General features: G+C 38.5%; 1 protein-coding gene across 3 annotated transcripts in view; it reads right to left on the bottom strand.

The window, feature by feature from the left end:
• SRGAP1 (SLIT-ROBO Rho GTPase activating protein 1) overlaps positions 1-22,502 on the bottom strand; it is a 279,039-nt gene that overhangs the window by 23,875 nt on the left and 232,662 nt on the right. For all 3 annotated transcript variants that reach the window (XM_027106895.1, XM_027106894.1, XR_003432866.1), the window contains 2 exons: positions 22,196-22,330; positions 1,984-2,089 (listed from right to left, as the gene is read on the bottom strand). In XM_027106895.1, the coding sequence (XP_026962696.1) occupies positions 1,984-2,089; positions 22,196-22,330 (241 nt within the window). Of the gene's footprint in view, positions 1-1,983; positions 2,090-22,195; positions 22,331-22,502 lie in introns of those variants that run through there.

Below are 22,502 nucleotides of genomic sequence, written 5' to 3'. Positions count from 1 at the left end.
AATAAGCCAGCTCTTTACCGCTATGCCTCGTAACACATGGGCAAGGTACTGCTCCAGGGAGAATCCAGAGAATCTACCTTTCAGTGTATAGAATGTCAACATTGAAAGGAAATGTAAAATCCAGGTGAACAGATGACAAATGGAAGGAGAAAAAAAGAGACTCTATATTTGTGAGATGTTGACAGACACAAAGAAACTGAGATACCATGTGACATGATACTTCACCCTGTTTTGGAAATAAGATAGCCTAGAAAGTGGAAAATACAAAAGCATGATTTCCACAGGTAACATATGTCTTTCTCTTCTGCCATTTCTCCAACATAAAATCTTAAAAACAGTTCACAAATAACAGCCAGTGATCATGTTACAGATCATCTTGAAAATGAATGCAGGAAGGAAAAGTGAGATTCAGAATAAGAATGGTCTAATTTTCAAAAGACCCACTTAAGCTCAATGGGGAGAGTCACAGTCTTTCTGGGTCTTTAATTTTGTGCTGGCTTGAAGGGCAAAAACTTGACATAAAAATGTTACATACATGTTTTGATTTTACAATTGAAAGAGAATAGTTTCTTTTCCCAAAATTCCTGTCCCGAGCATCCTATCCTAGAGGCTGGGCCTTGCCTCTGCATGAAGGCAGATGCAGGGGACCAAGGTGCATCTTTGGGCAGAAATGCTGGAAGCAATGCCAATCGTCTGACGAATGGCACGGTGGCCATTCTGTTGAGATACACGGTGAATTAGATTCAGGTTTTGAGAACTTTCTTGGTTCATGGTCAGTCTGCTTTCCTAATCCATTGTGGTTTATTCGTTCACAGTTGGTTTCGCTCAGGTGTGTCAGGAAAATTTGGTAGGGACAGCATGGAGAGGACCAGCAGGGATGCAAGGTGCTCCATGTGGGGGAAGGAGAGGCACATGCAATCTTCAGATTTTTACAATTGCCTGGGTGACTTGGCTTATTTAAAGGTAAACATTTACAGGATGTATTTAACCTAAACTAGATTATACCCATCTCTCTAGATACTGCTAATTTCCAGGGGTGACTTCTGTACAAATGTCATTTGTGAATGCTTTAGCTCCATTCTGTATGGTTTCTTGCCAGCATTTCCCTATTTTAGGATACTTGGCTTGCAGGGGGTCAGCCTGAATGGGTATGACTTCAGGAAGAGTTAGCAGGGTTGTAATAAATCCCCATGGCTTTTAAGAACTTAAAACTTCCAGTGAAATAGAGAAGAGAAAATATCCTAATTTTAAGAAGGGAGAATTCATGCTGGAGTGAGAAAGCATTTCCCCAAGCTTACTCTGCCTGGATTTTAAATTTCCAGTTATTTAACTGAAACACTGAAGTGCAAGGGGGCTCTTAGATAGGACCTGGGGAAGATGTTCTTATAATGGAGCCCATGTATCTACAAGTGACACAACTGAAAATCAAGTTGCCTAAATTAAAAGAGTAAAGATTCCTTGAAAATAATGCAGTGAGTTTTAAGATTTCTGTTACATTGTTTTAGAAATATCATCTTTTTGACAAGGTCTCATTACACTGAATTTGCAGAAAATTCTTTTTTGGATTTGTGTATAAATCTCACCTACACTTTCCCTCCTTCCCTGACTACAACTTTAAAAATCACAGAAATTTTCTGCAGTGAGCAGGTGGTTTACATCATTTTAACAAAACATTCATGACATTGGCTTTGGATGGAAGTTGGAAAAACAGGTAGTTCACTGAAAAGTGCTCTTTTTAGTAATACTTGTATATTTTTGCAATTATGGCCACAGTTTCTGCATCTGGTGACAGGCTTATTTAAGGTAGGTCACACAATGACTTTGATCTGCTGAGGAAAAATGCACCTTCAGTCTCTATTCAATCATTTCCTCTTCAACTCTGCTGATAAATGGAACCCAACGCACACGTTACAGAATCCAAGAACTCAGAGGGGTGCAAATGGAATTAAGATGAGCATTTTGGCAGAGAATTATGGTACTTACTGATTGAGGAAGGCAAAGAGGTACCTCATCACTATAAGGACCGACCTGGGCAAGGTCAGGAGGAGTTTGCGGATGTGAAGCGCCCTCTCATAGAGATTATCTATTCCTATAGACAGAAGAGCACATGATCAGGATGCTTTCACTGGCCACATTTAAAGCAGAACACTCTAGCACCCAAATTTCAGGTACATATCTGAACATAAGCAATACTTTGCCTTTGGGTGAGATGCAGTCGTAACCAATAAAGCAAATAAGTGATCAGCTTGGGTGTACCACCATTTCCGAGGGTGTACCACCATTTCCGAGGGTGTACCACCATTTCCGAGGGTGTACCACCATTTCCGAGGGTGTCTCCTCTGACCCATCACTGTTTTCCGATGTCCATGGTCTTGGCCTTTAGCAACTTAGAGTCTTCTGAATTTAAAAATCATTTTTCACCTGCTGCTATTTCTACATTTTGCATCTGATATGGTTTAAACTCCTTTTTTGCTGCATATTAACTCAGGTGACTTTTTTGGGACATGACACCTCTCCCTCTCCATGATTCATTAATTCATCATATTATTCATGCAATGTGCCAGGTTTTGAATCTCCTCTTCCTCAAAACTATCCGAATATTTTATTTATATGACCTTTTACCTTGTATTATTTCATCAAATTTTAAAAATAAATATTTTAGGAGAGCCTACTAGGTTTCAAGCACTAAGTTAGGCATTGGAAATACCTTAGTGATATGATTCCTGCTCTCACAGAACTTTTGCCCTGGTGTTTATAGTTATGTATTTCCTTATCCTGTTTTCCCTGTGGGATGGTGAGCTCCCTGAACAGAAGGTGACCTTGGACTTCCTAGTATTATTTTACCTCTTTATTAGGAATATAAATTGTCCAAAGCTTCTCAATACTAAAGTGTTGTGAATAACAGCAAAAAGGTTAGTGCTAATAATCCATTTTCTGTATACTGGTCTACATTTTACAACGCGTTTTCACATCTGTTGTCTAATTTAATGCAAAAAACAATACAGTGGAGTAGGCAGGGCAAGCACTTAGCATCGCCATTCAATGGGCTAGCAAAATGAGCACTGGGTAAGTGGCTTACCCAAGGTCAGCTGGCTAGAAAGGTGGAACTAGAATTAGAAACTGTTCTCTATTTCATAAGTCTGGCTATCTTTCTTGGATTTCAAAGTACCTTTATAAAGTATAACGTTTTAAAAAAATTATTTATTTTTGGCTGTGTTGTGTCTTAGCTGCTGCACGGGCTTTCTCTAGTTGCAGCGAGCAGGGGCTACTCTTTGTTGCGGTGCACAGGCTTCTCATTGCAGTGGCTCCTCTCGCTGTGGAGCACGGGCTCTAGGTTCACAGGCTTCAGTAGTTGCGGCTCCCGGGGTCTAGAGCACAGGCTCAGTAGTTGTGGCACACGGGCTTAGCTGCTCCGTGGCATGTGGGATCTTCCTGGACCAGGGATCGAACCCGTGTCCCCTGCACTGGCAGGTGGATTCTCAACCACTGTGCCACCAGAGAAGTCCCTATAAAGTATAACTTCGAAGATATCCAATAAACATACATTTGAGAGAAATATTTCAGAGACTATTTCAAAAACATTTTGAAGCTTACTATGATTTAATGTTACTACACTGTTCTTAATTGCTCTTGAGATAATCATATATCCTACTTGAAAATCTCAGGCCTCAGCTTCTACCACTACAGCCAATTGATTCTCCTCCCACTTCTCAGGTTTTTGGACCCTCTCCCATCCATGAATGTAGTTATCCTTTAAGGATCTCTACTTGGTTCTCTTCCATGGCAACCTCACCCAGTCTCAAGGTTAGGACCATCACGTCTATGAAGATGGTATCTTTGCTTCATTTTTCTCCCTTGTCTGGGACATAAGTCCTGTTGTTTTTACCACTGAATATCTCACTGCTAACTTCCTAACTGAAGTCTTTATTATTTCTAACTTGGACCATCATAATACTCTCCTAACTCAAGTTTCCCTTTCTAATTCCTCTTAAACCAGCAGTTCTTAACCTTGACTTGGAATCACTTAGGAAGATTTTATTAAAAGGCTGATGCCTGAGATTCTTTTATGCGGCCAAGGTTGAGAACCACTGCCTGAACTACTCACGCCAAGCCTCATTTCCCTGGAATCTTGAGTGCTGACTCCAGCTGCTTTCCACTTATTATCAAACCACCACGTTAATAAGGTATTTTCATTTATTTTCCACGGGTGAAAAGATGGGGAAAAAATATTAGGAATATTCTCACTTAACCACTGAGGAGTTTGCAAAACAACAAATAGTTTATCAGAATTCCTGGGAAAAATCACTTTCATTCCCAACTTTGAGTATGCTGTAGCTGGAACTGTAGCTAACACCTTTGAGAAAATGGATTTCAGAAACTCTCAAAAAGAATGTAAGTCAACACTCTATGACACAAATCACAGTAAAATCCTTTCTGACTCACCTAGAGGAATGGAAATAAAAAACAAAAATGGGACCTAATGAAACTTAAAAAAGCTTCTGCACAGCAAAGGAAACCATAAACAAGATGAAAAGACAACGCTCAGAATGGGAGAAAATATTTGCAAACGAAGCAACTGACAAAGGATTAATCTCCAAAAGATACAGGCAGCTCATGCAGCTCAATATCAAAAAAAAACCCAATCCAAAAATGGGCAGAAGACCTAAACAGACATTTCTCCAAAGAAGATATACAGATTGCCAACAAACACATGAAAGGATGCTCAACATCACTAATCATTAGAGAAATGCAAATCAAAACTACAATGAGGCATCACCTCACACCAGTCAGAATGGCCATCATTAAAAAATCTACAAACAATAAATGCTGGAGAGGGTGTGGAGAAAAGGGAACCCTCTTGCACTGTTGGTAGGAATGTCAATTGATATAGCCACTATGGAGAACAGTATGGAGGTTCCTTTAAAAATAGAACTACCATATGACCCAGCAATCCCACTACTGGGCATATACCCTGAGAAAACCATAATTCAAAAAGAGTCATGTACCACAATGTTCACTGCAGCTATTTACAATAGCCAGGACATGGAAGCAACCTAAGTGTCCATCGACAGATGAATGGATAAAGAAGATGTGGCACATATATACAATGGAATATTACTCAACCATAAAAAGAAATGAAACTGAGTTATTTGTAGTGAGGTAGATGGACCTAGAGTCTGTCATACAGAGTGAAATAAGTCAGAAAGAGGAAAGCAAATACCGTATGCTAACACATATATATGGAATCTAAAAAAAAAAAATGGTTCTGAAGAACCTAGGGGCAGAACAGGAATAAAGACGCAGACATAGAGAATGGACTTGAGGACACAAGGATGGGGAAGGGTAAGCTGGGACGAAGTGAGAGAGTGGCATGGACATATATACACTACCAAATGTAAAATAGATAGCTAGTGGGAAGCAGCCACATAGCACAGGGAGATCAGCTTGGTGCTTTGTGATCACCTAGAGGGGTGGGATAGGGAGGGTGGGAGAGAGATGCAAGAGGGAGGGGATATGGGGATATATATATATGTATAGCTGATTCACTTTGTTATACAGCAGAAACTAACGCAACATTGTAAAGATATTATACTCCAATAAAGATGTTAAAAAAAAGCATAAAAAAAAAGAATGTAAGTCAAACACAAGGACCTACTGTAGAGCATAGGGAACTATATTCAATATCTTGTAATAAACCATAATGGAAAAGAATCTGAAAAAGAAATAACCGAATCACTTTGCTGTACACCTGAAACTAATGCAATATTGTAAATCAACTATACTTCGATAAAAAATAAACAAAGAGAAAAAAGAATGTAAGTCAAACATTATCATCCAATGAACAGTTTTGTAACACAAGTTTTCAACATAAACCTATAACTAATAATAGTGTAATTTCAGTAATATTGAAGTAAAACATTTATATTGTTTTATTTGTAAAGTATTTCAAAATGGACAAAATTACAATACTACGAACAAGGTCAGTGTCACATCTATCAAGTATAAGCACTTTGTTTAATATACTTTCCAGACAACGGTCTTGACTTTTTTCTGAAAAAGGGGAATGAGACTTTAAAAGAAGTTGTTAAACAGGTGCATAAGTTTACTAAGGTCACAAAAACTCAGTAATCAAGTTATCAACATTGCCACCTAATTCAGTCTCAAGAGTGTCAGTAGGACCAAAACATGTCCCAGGGAAATTGGTTTATCTTTCATGACAACTTCATGGGACACCTGAAGAACCCACATTGTACGGAGAGGGAAGATGAAATACCCACAGATGATTTGCAAGGCATTGAGAGTTTGGTGGAGTGAATTTTGCATCTATAAATGCTATATAGGTTTAGGCATAATTGGATTATTGTTTCATATCTGAAATTAACTGGTTAAAAGTTTATTATCTAAGATAACTGACTTTTTAAAGTATGACTGTTGTTGCTGCTTTAAGTTAAAGATAAAAAGATGATTTAGCATGCTTGTATATAGAAAGACTATCTCAAAAAACAAACAAAAACTCTCAAAGGTGAAATTATACAGATTATGACCCATTATTAAAAGTAAACATTGAGATTATCATCTATTCCTTTGGTCATTAAAAAAAATTTGAATAATTTTATATCATACCTCAAGCCAAATAATTACAATGTTTAATATATATCTGTAAATATTAAATTGTAAAAAGGAACTGTCCCATTAATGGGCCCCCTGATTGGCAATGCCCTTTACTCTCTTCCAACCACATACAAAGTCATATAGGGGTTATGATTAAGAACAAAGTAGCAAAAAAGTTTTACTATTGTTTACAGAAGATCTGGAGTGTTTCAAGAGTTAAGTCTACTGATTCTCCAACTAACCCTCAGTTTAAGGTTAAGGTCAACTATCAGGGAGAGGGTTTTAGCATCTTAAAGCTAGTTTTGGGGTCCTAGAGTTAAAGCACAAAAGGAAAGGAAAGAATGCAAAAGGAACCACTCAATGTAGTATTCATCTTTAATATTTGTCAAATTCCATAGGGGGCCTGTCATTTTTAGGCTAGAAGAGAATATAGGTATTACTTCCAAGAGGCTTCATCTTAATTCAAGATCCTATTGTTTCTATTTCTGAGTTCTAAACTCAGTTCCCCTGCTCCTTAAAGGCAGTTTTGTTTTTGTTTTTTTTTTTACTTAAAAAGAATTGGGGAACAGATATTTACATACCAATTTCATAGTAGCATTATTCATAACAATCAAGAGGTGGAAATAACCCAAATGTCCATTGATGGATGAGTGGATAAACGAAATGTGGTATGTACACACAATGAAATATTATTCAGCCTTATAAAGGAAGGAAATTCTAATATATGCTACAACAAGGATAAACCTTGAAGATGCTATGCTAAGTGAAGTCAGACACAAAAAGCCATACATAAATACTGTATAATTCCACTTATATGAGGTCCCTAGAGTAGTCAAATTCCTAGAGACAGAAAGTAGAATGGTGGTTGTCAGAAGCTAGAGGGAGGGAGGAGTTTAATGGGTAGAGTCTGAGTACAGCATGATAAGAAAAATTCTGGAGATGGATGGTGGTAACAGTTGCAAAACAATGTGAATGTATTTAATGCCACTGAACTGTACATTTAACAGTGATTAAAATGGTAAATTTTACATTATGTCTCTTTTACTGCAATAAAAAAAAGAATGGCAGAGGGGTGCTCTGTGAGATGCAAAGGAAGATTTCAGGACAGGAAAGCAAGAGGAATATAAAAAAGTGACACCAAGAAGACTAAATAAAATCATGTGAGGCAGGCATTCATAAACGAAAGCAAAACAGAATTGCTGGCATTCCTGAAGTAGGAGCAAGTCAACGTCTCCCAAAGGCCAGACCACGACGGCTGTGAGCAGGACTCAGATGTTACCTGGCTGGCTGCTTAACAGGCTTGCGGCACGCATCCTACAGGAATCGCACTCTTGTGTAAATGACTCATTAACTTTCCTGAGTCCAGTTAGCGGGTCAAAATTTATGGTTGCTACAGATACTCTGATTAACGTGCATTCCCCCCAGGCTCTGAGTGTGGCAATACATGGTCTTTCACAATTTTATGCTGCATGAAAAGATGGGTGTTTTCTTCTCCTCAGAAAAGTCATCAGTGAGGAAAATCAGTATTTCATCTGGATTTCTTTTATGATGGCCTTTGTTTCCACGTTTCAGCATCTCATGTAATTAGGTAAAAGTGGCATTCATCCAATTTCGGTCACATGCTCAAAGCTCCCTAGGCTAATTTATGTTCTTTCCCTAGCATTGCAAGGTTCCCATGTCAGGATGCCAACTTCACAGCATGGGGGTTTGACACGTCTATGTAAACGTGCGTGGAAAATTCACCACCAAACACAAGTGGATTCAGAAAACGACAAAAAGTTCAAATGGCCATTCCTCTGAAAATATCAGTTCTTCTGTGGCACTATCTGTAAAAGTGTGTGTCAGAAAACAAGTAAGATAACACAAGATGCAAATTTATCCTTAAGTATAAAGACAGGGAAGGAAATTCCTTGATGGCCATATTTAGAAATGGCTTATGTAAGAGCAGGTACACAGATATTTCTGAGCTCCATAGCCCAACAAGCAGTAATCAAGGGGAATTTAACAGTTCCAGGGTATTTTTAGGTTCAGTGTTAGATGCTAATAATGTCAGGGTATCAATCAGTTGTGTGTAATAGTGTATGTGTGCGAATGAAAGTAAAAGAAAAACAGATGTTCTCGTACATGTGGATGGATCTTAGCTTAGCCTTGAGATGAGTTACCAGCTGTTCTTCTAGGTAAGAAATGAACTGCTTGTAAATCTCTCTAATTAACCATTAATAGATTTGGATTCTGTGAATTGAGCCACTGTGCTCTTTCCTAGTTAACTAGCAACACTGTAGATATAAATATATAATGTCTCTCCTTCTGCTGAATTACCATATTGAAGTTAGTGAAGAAACTGAGTCTTAGCCTAGGAAACCTTACCTGTTCAGTTCCAATACTGAGCCTATTAAACATTTTTAAGGAGAAAAGGAATCTTTGAGAAAATCATTATAAGGCATGAAACAAATTTATAGAGTTCAGAGAGAGAATTACCATGTATGGCAGTAAAGCCAAAAGAATTTTTAGCAACAAAAACACACACTGGAGCGCCAGGAAAAGAGTTCAAAAAATTTTTAAATAAAACGATCAGATATGGGCAAACCAATTTATGTACCAAGAGGTTCATCATGGTATTTTTGTATAATTACAAAATCACTGGAAACAACCTAAATTTCTAAAACTAGGGGATTTGTTAAATAAAAACCATTATATGGACACTAAAAACTATGTTTTGAAAAATACTTAGTGATGTGGGAAAATGTTAATAACATCATTAAATTTAAAAAGTTTAAAAAAGCAAATATGTTATAATTTTTAATAACAGATTTATTGAGATACAATTCACGTATTTGAAGTGTATAATTCAATGGTCTTTAGTACACTCAGAATTGAGCAACCGTAACTTCAGTCAACACTTTCATCATCTCTAAAAGAAATCTTACATTCACTAGCAGTCATTTGGTATAATACAGTTTTTATCAAAAGTATGTAGTTATGGTATATCTACATAATGGAATATTATTTGACAATTTAAAAAAGTGCTGACACATGCTACAACATGGATGAACCTTGAAAACATGCTAAATGAATTAATCCAGTCACAAAAGACCACATATTGTATAATTCCATTTATATGAAATGGCCAGAATAGGTAAATATAGAGAAAGTAGATTAGTGGTTGTCCAGCGCTGAGGTTGTTGGTGGTTTTGAGTAAACGGGAAGTGTCTGCTAATTGGGATTTCTTTTTGGAGTCAGGAAAGCGTTCTAACTAAAATTGATTGTGGTGATTTTCATAATCCTGTGAATATACTAAAACCACTGAATTGCAAACGTTAATGGATAAATTGTAGGGTATGAGAATTGTGTCTCAATAAGCTGCTTTAAAAAGTACATAGATATATATATATATATAGAAAAAAATCTGGGGAGATATTAAAAAGGTTAATATTATCTTTGAGCAGAAGAATTATAGATGATTTGTTTTACTTAGTTTCTAATTTTCTATAGTAATCACATATTAGTTGCATATTAAACAATTATTTTTAAAAAGCACTGATTGGCTATTTGATGATTTTAAGGAATTACTGTTATTTTTTTAAGGTATGAGAATAGTATTGTGGCTATGTTGTATAAAAAAAGAAAAGAACTGTCATTTCACAGAGACACACACACAGATGAAATGATCGATGTCAGAGGGATGATATAAGGGGTATACGTGGGACAAGACTGGCTAAGAAATGGAAATTGTTAAAGCGGGGTGATTATATTATTTATACATAAATATATCTTTCTGTATCCTTTTGTAGATGTTTGAAATTTTCTACAATAAATAAGTCAAAAAGAAGGTAGGTTACAAATAGGAGAGTACAGTTCCACTTTGTTTTTTGTTTTTTTTTGAAGTGGTAAAAGAAGATTTTATTTAGAAGCTATTGCAATATGGGTAAAGAGACCTCAGTCTAGAACTGGGGTCAATTCCAAAGACAGCATGGGCAAGTGGGGATTTATACCACTTTGGCTTTTAAAAACAGTTGTGACCTAAATGTCCATGGACAGATGAATGGATAAAGAAGAGGTGGGACATATACACAATGGAACACTACTCAACCATAAAAAAGAACGAAATAATGCCATTTACAGCAACATGGATGCAACTAGAGATTATCATACTAAGGGAAGTAAGTCAGAAAGAGAAAGACAAATACCATGTTATCACTTATATGTGGAATCTAAAATATGACACAAATGAACCTATTTATGAAACAGAAACAAAATCACGGACATAGATGATAGACTGGTGATTGCCAAGGGGGAGGGAGGTGGGAGAGGGTAGGAGTGGGAGTCTGGGATTAGGAGATGTAAACTGTTATATACAGAATGGATAAACAACAAGGTCCTACTGTATAGCACAGGCAACTATATTCAATATCCTGTGATAAACCATAATGGAAAAGAATATGAAAAAGAATGCATATATATGTATAACTGAGTCACTTTGCTGTACAGCAGTAATTAACACAACAGTGTAAATCAGCTATACTTCAATAAAAAAATAAATTAAAAAAACAGTTGTGTGTGTATATGAATATAAACGATCAGAATGCGTACACACTATTGATTCTCTTTGGGTAGTGGCATTATGTATGACAGTATTTTGCTCTATGTGCTCTTTAAATATTTTTCAAGTTTTCTACAATGACTACATGTTGGTTTGGTGATAGGTTAAAAAATCTGCCCTCCTAATAAAAGTTTGCTTGTGTCCAAACAGTCCCCTAAATAATAACACATAATGATAACACATAATGAAGTGCAAATGTTTCCTCTGGGTTCACAGCCCCAAGGCAGTCAGGAAAAACCATGAATTGCTTGAGCATGTCTACTAGAGCAAGTCACTTGGATCTATGCCCTAGGGAACCTCAGAGCCACAGTACACGGACATTTCAGAAGCTGCCCAGACTGTGTGGGTACGATCTGGAGCATTCACAAAACCATTCACAAAGTGGATGGTTTACCAAAAAAACAAAAACAAAAACAAAATCCTTGGGTGAGAAATGGAGATACTATCAAGCTTATTTCAAATTTAGACTGCCTTTGATGTCTTCATCCAGATAAGTAATTTTTAAAAAGAAATTTATAGTGAATTGGGGATGAAGAGTGCACACTGAAAAAAAAGAAAGAGAGAGAGAGAATGCTAAGACAAATTCCCTTTTACTACACTTGCAAGCAAGCTTCCAAAGAACATGGTATTTAGGGGCATAAAAATGGCACAATAATAACTCACCACACACACACAAAAATCTTTCCCCAAACAATTCAAAAGTAGGTAAGCAAAAGGTAGTAGGTGTTCCAGAGACTTATGTAAACTCTTAGAAAAGATGAAAAGGAAAGTTTTTCTATACGATATAACTATCACATGAAATTACCTTAATAGGGAAAATCAAATCCAATTATGGTGATGCTAGAAGATGACATGGACAAAGCAATCAATCTCCATGAAACCTCTCTCTCTCTGCTAACATTTCTAAATCTTTTGCTTCTATCACATACTTAGATTGCATTTATTTGTAAATGTCTTATCTCCTGCAGTAGATTTTAAACCTCCTGAATGCAAAAATCAAGTCTTTGAATCCTGAGAAAGTTTTGCAACATTGCAGGCAATTAATCAACGGTCCAAATCATTAAAAGTCTGTAATATCAACGAAAGGATATAATCACGAATGACATATACCATTTTCAAATAATTCACAGACAATCCAAGAGAAAAGATATATCATGGTCACATGGTAAGAGAAAATGCATGCCTAAAGATAAATCAATAATAGCCAGGAACCCCCTTTTAAACAGATTAGATGTTGGAAGAAAGGGGGTTGTTATATATAGTGCCAGTAAGTGTTCTTGAAAAACATCCCATTCTGCAAAATTATGCACTAAAAATAATAGGACTTATAATAATGTAGGGTTGGGACAGACTATTCAACATCTACTAAACTCTGTAATTAGAGCACGAACAAAAACATTAAAAATACTACTTAAAGGGCTTCCCTGGTGGCGCAGTGGTTGAGAGTCTGCCTGCTGATGCAGGGGACACGGGTTCGTGCCCCGGTCCGGGAAGATCCCACACGTCGCGGAGCGGCTGGGCCCGTGAGCCATGGCCGCTGAGCCTGTGCGTCTGGAGCCTGTGCTCCGCAGCCGGAGAGGCCACAACAGTGAGAGGCCTGCGTACCGCAAAAAACAAAAACAAAAACTACTTAAATTACTAGCAAGTTAAATCTCTACTGGTGTGTGCACCTAGCATTAGTGGCCTTAATCCCCGGGGGGACTCCTGATTCTATGAGATGTCGGTCCTGGAGGGTATTCATTTCCACTAGAGACTATTTTCATAAAAATTAGCCCAAGGATATTAACCCATTTTTTCCCATTAATCCATTGTTTAAATACAGGGGGAAATGTCTCTGCAGCTTCTTTATTTGCACCTGCAGCATTTCATATAAGGCACTCCTCGCATAAAAGAAAGATATTTCGAGAGTTTAGAAGGATGGGACTGGAGTCCCAGAGCACCCTGTTCACTGTTCCACATTAGATGCTTAGAGGGCTAAATCAAGAGTGTTGGAGGAGGAACTGTAGAGCTGGGCTTCTTCCTGGACCTGGACTTACCTCTTCAATGGCTAGGTGGCTGACAGAGTCTTGGTGCTCCAGCTGGGTGTCAGGCCTGAGCCTCTGAGGTGGGAGAGCCGAGTTCAGGACATTGGTCCACCAGAGACCTCCCGGCCCCACGTAATATCAAACGGCAAAAGCTCTCTGAGATCTCCAACTCAACGCTAAGACCCAGCTCCACTCAACGACCAGAAAGCTACAGTGCTGGACACTCTATACAAACAACTAGCAAGACAGGAATACAGCCTCACCCATTAGCAGAGAGGCTGCCTAAAATCATATTAAGTTCACAGACACCCACAAACACACCAACCGGACGTGGTTCTGCCCACCAGAAAGACAAGATCCAGCCTCATCCACCAGAACACAGGCACTAGTCCCCTCCACCAGGAAGCCTACACAACCCACTGAACCAACCTTACCCACTGGGGGCAGACACCAAAAACAACAGGAACTATGAACCTGCAGCCTGCAGAAAGGAGACCCCAAACACAGTAAGATAAGCAAAATGAGAAGACAGAGAAACACACAGCGATGAAGGAGCAAGGTAAAAACCCACCGGACCAAACAAATGAAGAGAAAATAGGCAGCCTACCTGGAAAAGAATTCAGAGTAATGATAGTAGAGATGGTCCAAAATCTTGGAAACAGAACGGAGAAAATACAAGAAACATTTAACAAGGACCTAGAAGAACTAAAGAGCAAACAAACAATGATGAACAACAGAATAAATGAAATTAAAAATTCTCTAGATGTGATCAATAGCAGAATAACTGAGGCAGAAGAACGGGTAAGTGACCTGGAAGATAAAATAGTAGAAATAACTACCACAGAGCAGAATAAAGAAAAAAGAATGAAAAGAATTGACGACAGTCTCAGAGACCTCTGGGACAACATTAAATGCACCAACATTCGAATTATAGGGGTCCCAGAAGAAGAGAAAAAGAAATGGACTGAGAAAATATTTGAAGAGATTATAGTTGAAACTTCCCTAATATGGGAAAGGAAGTAGTCAATCAAGTCCAGGAAGCACAGAGAGTCCCATACAGGATAAATCCAAGGAGAAACATGCCAAGACACATATTAATCAAGCTATCAAAAATTAAATACAAAGAAAAAATATTAAAAGCAGCAAGGGAAAAGCAACAAATAACATACAAGGGAATCCCCATAGGATTAACAGCTGATCTTTCAGCAGAAACTCTGCAAGCCAGAAGGGAGTGGCAGGACATATTTAAAGTGATGGAAGAGAAAAACCTACAACCAACATTACTCCACCCAGCAAGGATCTCATTCAGATTCGACAGAGAAATTAAAAACTTTACAGACAAGCAAAAGCTAAGAGAATTTAGCACCACCAAACCAGCTTTACAACAAATCCTAAAGGAACTTCTCTAGGCAGGAAACACAGGAGAAGGAAAAGACCTACAATAACAAACCCAAAACAATTAAGAAAATGGTAATAGGAACACACATACTGATAACTACCTTAAATGTAAATGTATTAAATGTTCCAACCATAAGACACAGACTGGCTGAATGGATACAAAAACAAGACCCATATATATGCTGTCTACAAGAGACCCACTTCAGACCTAGGGACACGTACAGACTGAAAGTGAGGGGATGGAAAAAGATATTCCATGCAAATGGAAATCAAAAGAAAGTTGGAGTAGCACTTCTCATATCAGACAAAATAGACTTTAAAAATAAAGGCTATTACAAGAGACAAAGAAGGACACTACATAATGATCAAGGGATCAATCCAAGAAGAAGATATAACAATTGTAAATATTTAGGCACCCAACATAGGAGCACCTCAATACTTAAGGCAAATACTAACAGCCATAAAAGGGGAAATTGACAGTAACACAATCATAGTAGGGGACTTTAACACCCCACTTTCACCAATGGACAGATCATCCAAAATGAAAATAAATAAGGAAACACAAGCTTTAAATGGTACATTAAACAAGATGGACTTAATTGATATTTATAGGACATTCCATCCCAAAACAACACAATACACTTTCTTCTCAAGTGCTCATGGAACATTCTCCAAGACAGATCATATCATGGGTCACAAATCAAGCCTTGGTAAATTTAAGAAAACTGAAATCATATGAAGTATCTTTTCTGACCTCAATGCTATTAGACTAGTTATCAATTACAGGAAAAAATCTGTAAAAAATACAAACACATGGAGGCTAAACAATACACTACTAAATAACCAAGAGCTCACTGAAGAAATCAAAGAGGAAATCAAAAAATACCTAGAAACAAATGACAATGAAAACACAACGACCCAAAACCTACAGCATGCAGCAAAACCAGTTCTAAGAGGGAAGTTTATAGCAATACAATCCTACCTTAAGAAACAAGAAACATCTCAAATAAACAACCTAACCTTACACCTAAAGCAATTAGAGAAAGAAGAACAAAAACACCCCAAAGTTAGCAGAAGGAAAGAAGTCATAAAGATCAGATCAGAAATAAATGAAAAAGAAATGAAGGAAATGATAGCAAAATCAATAAAACTAAAAGCTGGTTCTTTGAGAAGATAAACAAAATTGATAAACCATTAGCCAGACTCATCAAGAAAAAAAGGGAGAAGACTCAAATCAATAGAATTAGAAATAAAAAAGGAGAAGTAACAACTGACACTGCAGAAATACAAAGGATCATGAGAGATTACTAAAAGCAACTCTATGCCAATAAAATGGACAACCTGGAAGAAATGGATAAATTCTTAGAAATGCACAACCTTCTGAGACTGAACCAGGAAGAAACAGAAAATATAAACAGACCAATCACAAGTAATGAAATTGAAACTGTGATTAAAAATCTTCCAACAAACAAAAGCCCAGGACCAGGTGGCTTCACAGGTGAATTCTGTCAAACATTTAGAGAAGAGCTAACACCTATCCTTCTCAAACTCTTACAAAATATAGCAGAGGGAGGAACACTCCCAAACTCATTCTATGAGGCCACCATCACCCTGATACCAAAACCAAAGATGTCACAAAAAAAGAAAACTACAGACCAATATCACTGATGAACATAGATGCAAAAATCCTCCACAAAATACTAGCAAACAGAATCCAACAGCACATTAAAAGGATCATACACCATGATCAAGTGGGGTTTATCCCAGGAATGCAAGGGTTCTTCAATATATGCAAATCAATCAATGTGATAAACCATATTAACAAACTGAAGGAGAAAAACCATATGATCATCTCAATAGATGCAGAAAAATCTTTCAACAAAATTGAACACCCATTTATGATAAAAACCCTCCAGAAAGTAGGCATAGAAGGAATCTACCTCAACATAATAAAGGCCATATATGACAAACCCACAGCCAACATTGTTCTCAATGGTGAAAAACTGAAACCATTTCCACTAAGATCAGGAAACAAGACAAGGTTGCCTACTCTCACCACTCTTATTCAACATAGTTTTGGAAGTTTTAGCCACTGCAATCAGAGAAGAAAAAGAAATAAAAGGAATACAAATCGGAAAAGAAGAAGTAAAACTGTCACTGTTTGCAGATGACATGATACTATACATAGAGAATCCCAAAGATGCTACCAGAAAATTACTAGAGCTAATCAATGAACTTGGTAAAGTAGCATGATATAAAATTAATGCACAGATATCTCTTGCATTCCTGTACACTAATGGTGAAAAATCTGAAAGAGAAAGTAAGGAAACACTCCCATTTACCACTGCAGCAAAAGGAATAAAATACCTAGGAATAAACCTACCTAAGGAGACAAAAGACCTGTACTCAGAGAATTATAAGACACTGATGAAAGAAATTAAAGAGGATACAAACAGATGGAGAGATATACCATGTTCTTGGATTGGAAGAATCAACATTGTGAAAATGACTCTACTACCCAAAGCAATCTACAGATTCAATGCAATCCCTATCAAACTACCACTGGCATTTTTCACAGAGCTAGAACAAAAAATTTCACAATTTGTATGGAAACACAAAAGACCCCGAATTGCCAAAGCAATCTGGAGAAATAAAACCGAGCTGGAGGAATCAGGCTCCTGGACTTCAGACTATACTACAAATCTGCAGTAATCAAGACAGTATGGTTCTGGCACAAAAATAGAAATATAGATCAATGGAACCGGAATAGAAAGCCCAGAGATAAACCCACACACAGATGGTCACCTTATCGTTGATAAAGGAGGCAAGAATATACAATGGAGAAAAGACAGCCTCTTCAATAAGTGGTGCTGGGAAAACTGGACAGCTACATGTAAAAGAATGAAATTAGAACACTCCCTAACACCATACACAAAAATAAACTCAAAATGGATTAGAGACCTAAATGTAAGAGAATGAGAAACCTAAACGTAAGGCCAGACACTTAGAGGAAAACATAGGCAGAACACTCCATGACATACATCACAGCAAGATCCTTTCAGACCCACCTCCTAGAGAAATGGAAATAACAACAAAAATAAGCAAATGGGACCTAATGAAACTTCAAAGCTTTTGCACAGCAAAGGAAACCAAAAACAAGACGAAAAAACAACCCTCAGAATGGGAGAAAATATCTGCAAACAAATCAACAGACAAAGGATTAATCTCCAAAATATACAGGCAGCTCAATATCAAAAAAACAAACAACCCAATCCAAAAATGGGCAGAAGACCTAAACAGACATTTCTCCAAAGAAGATATACAGATTGCCAACAAACACATGAAAGGATGCTCAACATCACTAATCATTAGAGAAATGCAAATCAGAACTACAATGAGTATCGCCTCACACCGGTCAGAATGGCCATCATCCAAAAATCTAGAAACAATAAATGCTGGAGAGGGTGTGGAGAAAAGGGAACCCTCTTGCGCTGTTGGTGAGAATGTAAATTGATACAGCCGCTATGGAGAATAGTATGGAGGTTCCTTAAAAAACTAAAAATAGAACTATCATACGACCCAGCAATTCTACTACGCGGCATATACCCTGAGAAAACCATATGTCAAAAAGAGTCATGTACCACAATGTTCACTGTAGCTCTATTTACAATAGCCAGGACATGGAAGCAACCTAAGTGTCCATCGACAGATGAATGGATAAAGATGTAGCACATATACACAATGGAATATTACTCAGCCATAAAAGGGAATGAAATTGAGTTATTTGTAGTGAGGTGGATGGACCTAGAGTCTGTCATACAGAGTGAAGTCAGTCAGAAAGAGGAAAGCAAATACCGTATGCTAACACATATATATGGAATCTAAAAAAAAGAAAGAAAAAAAATGGTTCTGAAGAACCTAGGGGCAGGACAGGTATAAAGACGCAGATGTAGAGAGTGGACTTGAGGACATGGAGAGGGGGAAAGGTAAGCTGGGAAGAAGTCAGAGAGTGGTATGGACATATATACACTACCAAATGTAAAGTAGATAGCTAGTGGGAAGCAGCCACATAGCACTGGGAAATCAACTCGGTGCTTTGTGACCACCTAGAGGGGTGGGATAGGGAGGGTGGGAGGGAGTCGCAAGAGGGAGGAGATATGGGGATATATGTTTATGTATAGCTGATTCACTTTGTTATACAGCAGAAACTAACACACCACTGTAAAGCAATTATACTCCAATAAAGATGTTAAAAAAAAAGAAAGGTACTTCTGTAGATTTTCCTTTTTTTCCCTTATGTTCTTCCTATTTTGCTTCGTATTTAATTTTGAGAAAGCTTGTCTTGGATTGTTAGGAAACATTTACTGTGCTGGGAAAAATCATGCTGGAACCAACATAACTCTGGGTTAAGCTAACATCATTTCTAAATGCACGTGAAGTAATTATGGCAGAGAAACACATATGTTGCTGGACAGATAGATTGGTAAATGTCTGACCCAGGTACTGGCATATGTGACCCGAGTTTGTAGTAGGAGTAGTTGTAATAGTTGTGATGGTGACAGCTAGCAACATATACTTAGGCTCATTATGTGCCAGGCATGATGCTATAAACACTTAGTATGGACTGTCTCCTTTATGCACACAGACTCTATGAAGTAGATAAAGAAACAGATATTTTAAAAGATTAAATATTTATCTCTGCTCCAGGTTACAACGTTGTTAAGTGGTGAAGCTCGGATTTGAAGCTAGATCTTTCTGACTCTAAGGCTTCAGCTTTTAATAACCATAATAAAATAATATTTCTCATCGAATGAAAGTGTGATGTGATTTTGCAGTAGTAAATGACAATGCAGCCCCCTGGTCTTTATCCAGCTGGCATACGTAAACATAAATGTTGATGACGTATGTACCTAGAAAACCACTGAACATTAGAGAGTGCTTATAATTTTTGCAGATTTAGACTTCCTGGCTAAGCTGGTGAGGGAAATCTTTGCATACGGCCAAAGGAGAATTCCAGAAGTGTGACACCTTCTCAGTTCTTTCCAGCTGAGTCAGAGGCTGCTGTGATGACTCAGGCTATGCGAGGGCCTTGGAATGGACACTCAGGCACACTTCTGAATTCCACACACGCATCAGACTGTATGGGGCGGGGGTGGAGGTAATTATCACCAGGGAATTCATACTCAGTGAGATCTAGGACTTCAGGCATGGATGCCAACCAAATAATTTTGGTGGAATTTTGAATTTTCATTTAAATTCTATTTAACAACTATGAATTATTCACTCACCACATGTCTGGAATTAACTATGCCAAGTGTTGGAGCTACGAAACGGAATAAACTATCAAGACCTCACACGCCCATGGAGCTAAATGTAGGCATTTCATTGAACACACTCCATGCTGGGCACTCTTCCTGGCACTTTACATGTATTAACTCATTTAATTCTCACAACCCTATTATATACGGACTAATGTTCTCCCTATTTTATAGATGATGAAACTGAGGTGCAGAGAGGTTAAGAAACTTGCTGAGCAATTTGGACCTAGGATTTGGACCTAGGCTGTTTGAGTCTGGAACCTACGTTCTTAGCCTCTTCCCTAAACCCTCTGTAGTAGAGGGAGACAGAGAGGTTAAAAGTAATTGTAATGCGGGGCTTTAAGAAAAATTATAGACATATGTATACAATGGACTATTAGTAGAGGAGAAAGTGACTAATGCTGCCTCGGTACTAGGGAGGATGGCAGCCTGGGAGGAGTGCCAGTTCAGCAAATCCTTCCTAGTGGATGTCAAATGGCTGTCAGGGACAGCAGATGAAACAGCACAGGCAAAGGCACGGAGGTGGGAAATGGCCTGGCGTGCCTGCAGGTTGCTACTGTTGAAATCGAAAGGCAATAAGGGGGCTTCTCTGGTGGCGCAGTGGTTAAGAATCTGCCTGCCAACACAGGGGACATGGGTTCGAGCCCTGGTCCAGGAAGATCCCACATGCCGCGGAGCACGTAAGCCCATGCACCACAACTACTGAGCCTGCATTCTAGAGCCCGCGAGCCACAACTACCGAAGCCTGTGCTCCTAGAGCCCGTGCTCCGCAACAAGAGAAGCCACCGCAATGAGAAGCCCGCGCATCACAAAGAAGAGTAGCCCCCGCTCGCCACGACTAGAGAAAGGCCACGCGCAGCAGCGAAGACCCGACGCAGCCAAAAATAAATAAATAAAAGAAAGGCAATAGGGTAGTCGGCAGGAGATGAGTGCATAGAAGGAGAGAGATCAAGGAGAGGAAGAATTTCATTCTGTGAGTTGGCCATACCAAGGGGTTTGTTTTCAGGTGGGCAATATTGAAATAGGTTTTAAACGGGGTGGTGCGGTGGTGGTAATGTAACACTCGATTTGCCCTTTTGAATCTAGCTGGGGTTGAGAGGTAAGGAAAGAGGGTAAAACCTACACGTAGGGTCTCCCAGTGAGAAACCAAGGCCCTGGTGACGGGAAGAGGGAAGGAAGGGTGAGTGGAGAGATTTTCTGAGGTCCACTGGACCTGTTGATTCAGGGGGGTGGTTTGGGAGAGGGGGTTTGCTCATTATGGTAAAGCTTGATTCTCATGGAAGCCCTCACTATGTGATTTAAGTCAGCTCTACACCCTTGCCCAGGAATTTGGACTTAAAGGACACTACATTTATAGATGTATGGGACGTGACTGAGGTTAAATACCGAATTCTCAGTATCATTATTTTCACCTTCCTTCCTGTAGTGACAAGAGCTCCCCACCCCCTGCAGAAAACAGCAATGCTTTACTCTGCTGCTGACTATGGGTTTCATAATATATCATACATGGTCCCAGAGCAACTCTGACTATTAGCTGGGGATGCCCACTGACAGATAATTACCACCTGCTGTTCCTGCACTGTAATAATGATCATTTATCTCCTTTTACCTTATTTCTTTAAAAAAAAAAATTACTTATTTGGTTGCACCAGGTCTTAGCTGCAGCACGTGGGCTCCTTAGTTGTGGCATGCGAACTCTTAGTTGCGGCATGCATGTGGGATCTAGTTCCCTAACCAGGGATTGAACCCAGGCCCCCCCGCATTGGGAGTGCAGAGTCTTATCCACTGCGCCACCAGGGAAGTCCCCACCTTTTACCTTGTTTCTTGAAGTAACATTCGAAGATGGATAAGTTACCCTACTCCTAAGATCAGTGGAGAAAACTAAGAACCAAAAGCCAAAAAGGAGTTATATTTCCATGCTTACAGCCTTCTCCTCACCTTCAGCTGGTTGGTACCTGCCTCTCTGCTCTATCCCACATACTAACGGGGAAGCTCTCGGGCTCTGTGGAGCCCGAGGAATGTTTAGGAGCAGAGCCCACTCAGCGAAGGGCGAGGCCACAGCTGGGAAGATGACTCACGCTGGATCCAGAGAGAAAACAAATGGTCTCAGAAATTTGGTGGTGATGGGTAATGGTGGGGGAGGAAGATACAGGGAGAGGGGCCACTGCCTTTTCCAGGAAATTGGTTAGTGAAATAATTCTAGTGGGAAAAGAATTGTTAAAAAAAAAAAAAAGCCCACTTACTGACACAAGAAATCAGATCATTAAATCTTTCCTTAGGAAAGAGGGGGTTTTCCAGCCCACGGAAGTAGAGCTTTAGAACGCCAGCAACTGAGTTAATATCATGGTTACTCTGCTCGTCAGCCAAAGGGTTTTCACCTAAAAAAAAAAAAAAAACAAAAAAGAAAAATTAGTTACATACACATTGCTTCTCTTTTTATCTCTGAACAAAAATGTTTCTATACTCACACACACATTTCTATATATACATGTATCTTTTAATTATGTTTTATGGAAGATTATATGCTACTAAAATTAAAATAACTGGTTT

Source organism: Aethalodelphis obliquidens, unplaced genomic scaffold, assembly GCF_003676395.1.
Source record: "Aethalodelphis obliquidens isolate GAN/ISIS:26980383/991018 unplaced genomic scaffold, ASM367639v1 scaffold8, whole genome shotgun sequence".
NCBI lineage: Eukaryota > Metazoa > Chordata > Mammalia > Artiodactyla > Delphinidae > Aethalodelphis > Aethalodelphis obliquidens.
Note: the sequence above shows the minus strand (reverse complement) of the source record. Positions and strands in the feature narration are given on the sequence as shown.